Below are 7,556 nucleotides of genomic sequence, written 5' to 3'. Positions count from 1 at the left end.
TGTTAAAAACTTCAGTGTCACTCTTCCAGGTGTTAGGTTGAGCGTACCTCATGCTAATGATATCGGCCTGGAAGCAGTGGTGCTGCAGTACACCGACTGGATGGATGAGAACAATGAGATAAAAAATCGTGATGCCATGGATGACATTGTCGGTGACCACAACGTCATCTGCCCGCTGGCCCACTTCGCTCGCTCTTATGCACAACACAATGCCCTCAAGGCTAACGTGGGTGGCATCAACTTTGGTGGGGTGAACAGTGGAAACTCACAAGGTAGGATACCCGAGTACCAGTGTGGTCTGTCAGATCTAGAAGTATATATATCCCATACCCAGACACGCTACTGTTTGAAGGACCTGCTTTCTGGTGATAGAACAATTTGGTACGATACTTAAATTAAACTGTGCGTTAAATTTCATGTTTTCACTTTTTAATGCAGATGATAGCTGTTTAAAATATGCTATAATGTGCAGGACAACTGTACAACAATTGAATCTGCATTTGTCATGTAAGCGATGTTGATACTCTGATGATAGATCAGTAAAATATTCTAGTTGGAAAAATGATTTATTTTTTAACTGTCCTTGTAAAAGATTAAAACATATCTGTAGTTTCTGAGTAAAAATGAAATAATAATGATGATTAACTATTTATAATTGTAATTTTCATGCATTTTCTTCCACCATTTATTTCTTAAGGAGGGATGTATCTTTACCTTTTCGATCACCGGGCATCCAATCTGGCCTGGCCAGAATGGATGGGGGTGATCCATGGCTATGAGATTGAATTTGTTTTCGGGCTGCCACTGGTGAAGAGGCTCAACTACACCCGAGATGAGGAGAAGCTAAGCCGACGTATGATGAAATATTGGGCCAACTTTGCTCGGACTGGGTGAGGCCACAAAAAAAAAACTACCTATGGAATCAGGGTCTATGTCCACGTCCAGTCTTTTTTATGCAAATGCACCTCAGCAGCCATGTTTTTCAGTCAAAATAAATAATGCAGGAAAAGCTGTATGAGTAAGCAGCCCTTTAATTCCTGTGAGACTGCAGGTTAATGAGTCTTGACATGAATTTGGAGGCACAGAGAGCTTCTCCTGACAGTTAACCCTCATGCTACTTGGCTTAAAGGAAAGGCTTTAATAAGTAAATGTTAATGCTGCGAGGTACACAGTGGGGGAAATTAAATTATTTGATCTCCTTTTGAAATTGTATCCAGTTACAAAGAATTGAGAAAGCTACAATTTATTTTAATAGTAGCATAAACTGTCAGCAAAAACAAAACATTCTGTAACAGTTGCAAATTCATGTGCATTTTAGTGAGTGATCAGTATTTAATCAGCTTGGAAGACAATTCAGTACTTGGTGGAATGACTGCAGCAAGAAACACTGTCAGACATTTCCTGTATTCAATTCAGTTTTATTTATACAGCGCCAAATCACAACAACAGTCGCCTCAGAAGATGTAATGCATTTTGTTCATTATTAAGTTGCGAGTCTACACAACAGCCAAGCTTCTGTCTTTAGTTATTAACATTTGAAATGCACGTGTGGACGTAGCCTAAATATCTTATTTTATTGCATTCTTATTATGATTCTGTTGTGTGTCAGTTGTATCCGGGGAAGTGAAAGAGTTCCCCCTCATGTCAAAAACGTCACGTCAGCGAGTCACTCCTCACTTCCCTGACACTTGATTTGAATGACTGTATCTTGTTTTTCACATACTAATGTGGACTACTCTTTATTGAAATAAACTGTGTCTGTTAGTCGACCTATCAGCACAGAAACCCACCAAACCCAACCAGCATCATTACAGTTACAGGTCTTCTTATCCTAGAGCTGTGAAATATTTTAATGTTTGCTACCAACTAAGTGTAATTACATTCAGTCCTTCACCAAAAACATGATATACTCTTCTTAGTAAATTGATATTCACCACCTAGACATATTTATCCTACAAATGTTAGTCTCTATTAAACATAAGCAGATTTGAATGATTAGCTTTTTAATCTGCAGACAGAACAAAAGCTGTTTATGCTGGTGAAGCTCTGACTCTGTCAGACTGCTGTTGTCTCGGTGTTGAATATTTAATAAGTCTTTTCTCAGAAGCCGCAGCAGGTCACATCGACGCTGGCCATGCTGCACACTGATAAACCACACCAGGACGTGCACACGCACTGAGAAAGTCTCACATAGATTCACTAGTTGCTAAAGATAGAGCCTTCAATCCAGCCTTGAGATGATTATTTATTTTATTGCATATGATTCTATTGGCTGTTCGGGGTTGTCTGTCCGATCCAATCTTAAATCCACACTGGTGAAACTTTCATACTTCTGTCCTTTCTCGTCTCATCTCTCCCTCCCTGATTCTGCCTGTTCTCCGTCCTCGCCTGTACTGTAATCACATTACTCTCTCTCTGTCTTCTCTGTAGATCTGAGTGTACACAGAGCATACCCTGCCATCCTTGTCTGATGAAAGAGTCACGACATCTGCTTCAGATACACAGACCATATTCGCATACAAAGATGCAGCCCACTGTGGTTCTTCTCTTCTCCTCGATCTTCCTCCTGGCTTTCATCATCCCATTCTGCTTCTCCCAGAACGAGGGAGACCTGGTTGTTCAGACACGTACCGGTCGAGTTCGAGGCATCCGCCAGCTGGTGCCGGATCAGAGCTACATAACTGCTTTTCTGGGCATCCCCTTTGCTGAGCCCCCACTGGGGAACCGCCGTTTCCGTCCTCCGGAACCCAAACGTCCGTGGACTGGAGTGATCGAGGCCAAGGAATACCCCAACGCGTGCTATCAGTATGTGGACACAGCATTCCCAGGCTTCCAGGGCAGTGAGATGTGGAATCCTAACAGAGACATGAATGAGGACTGCCTCTACCTCAATGTCTGGGTGCCCTCCTCGCCCAGACCTCACAACCTCACTGTCATGGTGTGGATCTATGGTGGAGGTACTTAAGAATTCACAAACCATACTGGGAATATCACTCCAATTGTCATTGGAGCACTGGGTTAGCCGTTCCTGATATATTACATTAGAAAATTCCTCGTCTGTCAGATTATTTTTTATGTAGAAGGATTGAGGATATTACGCTGGAATTCTAATCATTAAACGTCTTGAATAACAGCGATGAATTGTTGTAGTACGCTCTAATATTGTAGGTTAATGCTGTGATATTCCATGTTTCCAGGCTTCTACAGTGGATCTTCTTCTCTGGATGTGTATGATGGTCGTTACCTAGCTCACAGCGAGACAGTCATTGTGGTTTCGATGAACTACCGGATCGGTGCTTTCGGCTTCCTGGCTCTGCATGGCTCCTCCGAGGCTCCTGGCAATGTCGGCCTCCTTGACCAGAGGATGGCGCTGCAGTGGGTACAAGACAACATCCATTTCTTTGGTGGAAACCCTAAACAGGTGTGTTTCTCATTGCTTTATTTGTCAGGTCTCTGTTATGCTAGAATTAATATGAGCCTGTTTTGATTTAGTTTTCTATTTGTTCTCTCTGTGAAACAGGTTACGATCTTTGGCGAGAGTGCTGGTGGAGCTTCAGTAGGATTCCACCTGTTGTCTCCAGACAGCCGACCCACTTTCACTAGAGCCATCCTCCAGAGCGGGGTCCCCAACTGCCCCTGGGCCTCAGTGAGTCCCGCTGAAGCCCGCAGACGTGCCACACAGCTGGCAAAGTTTGTCGGTTGCAACGGAGGAAACGACACCGAGATAATAGACTGTCTGCGCAGTAAAAGTCCACAGCAACTTATCGATCATGAGTGGCAGGTAATTTACACAAATTCTGCTTGACTTATCATGTTGTTTGCAACGTGGACGAGAGACTTATTTTCAGTTTGATGTTTTTTAATTTCAAACCACTGGTTCTTTGATGCAATGGTTTATTACCTGTGGTTCCTACTAAGTGCACAATATGTTGTTAAGGATCAAAATCAGACCGGACTCAAACGCAAGACTCTCTCAAACAGTTCAGGAGAGTGTTCCCAAGAACACAAAACAGCCCACTGCTCTCCAGCACGGGCTTCTCCAACCAAGGGGATGTAGTTAGTAAGTTTTTCTCATTCAAAGCCAAGTTGCACAAACACGGATATAAGGAGCCGTGTTTCAGTAACTGAAGACCGAAATGGGAGGTCAGACTAACGAGGACAGAGGGACCATGCCAGTATGTACCTGTATCAGTCAGGGCTGCAACTGAAGATTATGTTGGTAGTTGAACAATCTGCCAATTTTCCTTCCATTAGTCGGTTGGCCAGTGATTATTTCAACAACTCTCACAGTGCTGTGGGCAAACCTGTTCTAGTCTTCAGTCCTCACCTGCTCAAATCTGCCCACTCTGCTGTCTCGTTCCACAGAAAATTAAAATAATGAAACACATGAATTTGAAAATAATCAAATGTATTTTTAAAAGGACTCAATAGGACTGTCAGAATAAAAATCATATAAATAAAAATATTAGTTGTACAAATTAAAGTGCTATTAGTATTTAAATACAAAATAATGTGCAAATAGGAAACTAATTTGCTTTCTAGTCCAAAATAACAAGTTAACCCTGTAATGCTATAAGTTTCTGCGACCTCTGTCTCATCAACATCAATACTTCCCATAATTTCAAAATGTTGTGGACAAAACTCTTTTTTGTCTAAAATTAACATTGTTGCCAAAAATGCCCAATGTATCAAAAATATAATAAAAATATATCATACACAACACGACATAGCAAAAAAATATTGTGGATTTTGTTTTAAGGGTTAATAAACATCTCAGTTCAAAAAAATCTGAATTTTCTGGCTATTTTTTGACGGGTTGGGTCTGACAGGGTTAACAAAGTTTACAGATGATTCAGTTCATGAATGCACAATTACTCTGAACATATTCATCACGATCATTTACCAACAAAACAGATTTAGAAAAGACCGTTGCTCATCACATATTTGGTTATAGATCATAGTTTCTCATTAGGTGGAAGAGGTTTACTACAATATTAAAGTGTGAGATTTAAAGATTTACTATCACGTTTCATCCTGAGAAGTTTCTGACAGCTAATGTAAACATTACTGTAAAAACATTCATATAAACAACATGTCAATGCAACCCACTAACTTGTCAAAGGAGCTTGCAAAGAAAAGCGTCTGGACTTCTTTAAGTTGCTTGTCCCTCTGTGGGGGGAGAACTCCCACTAGGTTTAAATCTGGGACTCCCACCATTTGACCTTAGAACTGAAGAAGCTTCTCGGATGAGAGGTGAAACGTCTTCAAGCAACTTAAAGAAGTCCAGACGCTTTTCTTTGCAAGCTCCTTTGACTACGATGACCTGGATGACTGAGAACCTTCACAGACAACCCACTAACTTCATAAAACTGACCCATTTGGACATCGCAGCTCCAGCGTGCCAGCGTTTTAAATGCTCGTGCACTGCATCAGTGCTGTCATGGAAGGAAAGCTCTGCTTTGCACAGTCTGCATTTAACTTTGTTTGCTGTTACATGCTTGCACATTTTTTTAAATCTCCCTGTCGCCAAATCTTTATAATCGATGACGTCATGTTGACGAATCGTTGCAGCCCCAGTACCAGTATGTCTGTTACTGGGGTAAGTCACACAAAAGGAGTAGCTTGGTTCTGGAGTAGGAAGTAGCACTTCTTGGTGTTTATGTTGCGTTATTTCACAGTCCCATGTGGGTTTGTCATCCATGCAGGTTCTGCCATGGTCCGCTCTGTTCCGATTTTCATTTGTGCCTGTTGTGGATGGCGAGTTTCTGCCCGACACTCCTGAGGCCATGCTCAACTCAGGGAACTTTAAAGACACGCAGATTCTCCTCGGCGTTAATCAGAATGAAGGCTCCTACTTCCTGCTGTATGGAGCACCAGGCTTCAGCAAGGACAACGACAGTCTGATCTCCAGAGAGGACTTCCTGGAAAGTAAGGATGGATATATGTAACTGAGCAGAGAGAATTGTATAAATCCATCCAAAACATTCAAGTTAATTCTGCTTCAGGTTATTACGGCACAGTTTTACTTGTATCGTGTTAAAACCTTCAGTGTCACTCTTCCAGGTGTTAGGTTGAGCGTACCTCATGCTAATGATATCGGCCTGGAAGCAGTGGTGCTGCAGTACACCGACTGGATGGATGAGAACAATGAGATAAAAAATCGTGATGCCATGGATGACATTGTCGGTGACCACAACGTCATCTGCCCGCTGGCCCACTTCGCTCGCTCTTATGCACAACACAATGCCCTCAAGGCTAACGTGGGTGGCATCAACTTTGGTGGGGTGAACAGTGGAAACTCACAAGGTAGGATACCCGAGTACCAGTGTGGTCTGTCAGATCTAGAAGTATATATATCCCATACCCAGACACGCTACTGTTTGAAGGACCTGCTTTCTGGTGATAGAACAATTTGGTACGATACTTAAATTAAACTGTGCGTTAAATTTCATGTTTTCACTTTTTAATGCAGATGATAGCTGTTTTAAATATGCTATAATGTGCAGGACAACTGTACAACAATTGAATCTGCATTTGTCATGTAAGCGATGTTGATACTCTGATGATAGATCAGTAAAATATTCTAGTTGGAAAAATGATTTATTTTTTAACTGTCCTTGTAAAAGATTAAAACATATCTGTAGTTTCTGAGTAAAAATGAAATAATAATGATGATTAACTATTTATAATTGTAATTTTCATGCATTTTCTTCCACCATTTATTTCTTAAGGAGGGATGTATCTTTACCTTTTCGATCACCGGGCATCCAATCTGGCCTGGCCAGAATGGATGGGGGTGATCCATGGCTATGAGATTGAATTTGTTTTCGGGCTGCCACTGGTGAAGAGGCTCAACTACACCCGAGATGAGGAGAAGCTAAGCCGACGTATGATGAAATATTGGGCCAACTTTGCTCGGACTGGGTGAGGCCACAAAAAAAAAAACTACCTATGGAATCAGGGTCTATGTCCACGTCCAGTCTTTTTTATGCAAATGCACCTCAGCAGCCATGTTTTTCAGTCAAAATAAATAATGCAGGAAAAGCTGTATGAGTAAGCAGCCCTTTAATTCCTGTGAGACTGCAGGTTAATGAGTCTTGACATGAATTTGGAGGCACAGAGAGCTTCTCCTGACAGTTAACCCTCATGCTACTTGGCTTAAAGGAAAGGCTTTAATAAGTAAATGTTAATGCTGCGAGGTACACAGTGGGGGAAATTAAATTATTTGATCTCCTTTTGAAATTGTATCCAGTTACAAAGAATTGAGAAAGCTACAATTTATTTTAATAGTAGCATAAACTGTCAGCAAAAACAAACATTCTGTAACAGTTACAAATTCATGTGCATTTTAGTGAGTGATCAGTATTTAATCAGCTTGGAAGACAATTCAGTACTTGGTGGAATGACTGCAGCAAGAAACACTGTCAGACATTTCCTGTATTCAATTCAGTTTTATTTATACAGCGCCAAATCACAACAACAGTCGCCTCAGGGCGCTTTATATTGTAAGGTAGACCCTACAATAATACATACAGACAAAAATGAAATGAAATAAA

General features: G+C 41.3%; 2 protein-coding genes across 2 annotated transcripts in view; both read left to right on the top strand.

Annotated features, from left to right (window-relative positions):
* The first annotated feature begins 7 nt into the window (after positions 1-7).
* LOC121813501 (acetylcholinesterase-like) lies at positions 8-1,448 on the top strand. The gene is made up of 2 exons (XM_042217301.1): positions 8-272; positions 698-1,448. Exons 1-2 carry the CDS (start codon positions 101-103, stop codon positions 892-894), a joined length of 369 nt encoding a protein of 122 aa, XP_042073235.1. The 5' UTR covers positions 8-100; the 3' UTR covers positions 895-1,448.
* Positions 1,449-2,429: 981 nt separating this feature from the next.
* The window catches only part of LOC121813502 (acetylcholinesterase-like), a gene marked incomplete at its 5' end in the record, with an annotated part of 5,766 nt that continues 639 nt past the window's right edge, over positions 2,430-7,556 (top strand). The window contains 6 exon segments of the mRNA XM_042217303.1: positions 2,430-2,957; positions 3,198-3,421; positions 3,521-3,781; positions 5,706-5,928; positions 6,064-6,306; positions 6,732-6,924. Coding sequence (XP_042073237.1) covers positions 2,471-2,957; positions 3,198-3,421; positions 3,521-3,781; positions 5,706-5,928; positions 6,064-6,306; positions 6,732-6,924 — 1,631 coding nt within the window.

Source organism: Haplochromis burtoni, unplaced genomic scaffold, assembly GCF_018398535.1.
Source record: "Haplochromis burtoni strain Fernald_Lab_line unplaced genomic scaffold, NCSU_Asbu1 Contig_1798, whole genome shotgun sequence".
NCBI classification, from domain to species: Eukaryota; Metazoa; Chordata; class Actinopteri; order Cichliformes; family Cichlidae; genus Haplochromis; species Haplochromis burtoni.
This window is presented reverse-complemented; position numbering and strand designations above follow the sequence as displayed.

Coding starts and splice junctions, on each gene's coding strand:
- LOC121813501 (XM_042217301.1), top strand. CDS start 101: ATGGATGAGAACAATGAGATAAAAAATCGTGATGCCATGGATGACATT. Junction 273..697: donor GAACAGTGGAAACTCACAAG/GTAGGATACCCG, acceptor TTATTTCTTAAG/GAGGGATGTATCTTTACCTT.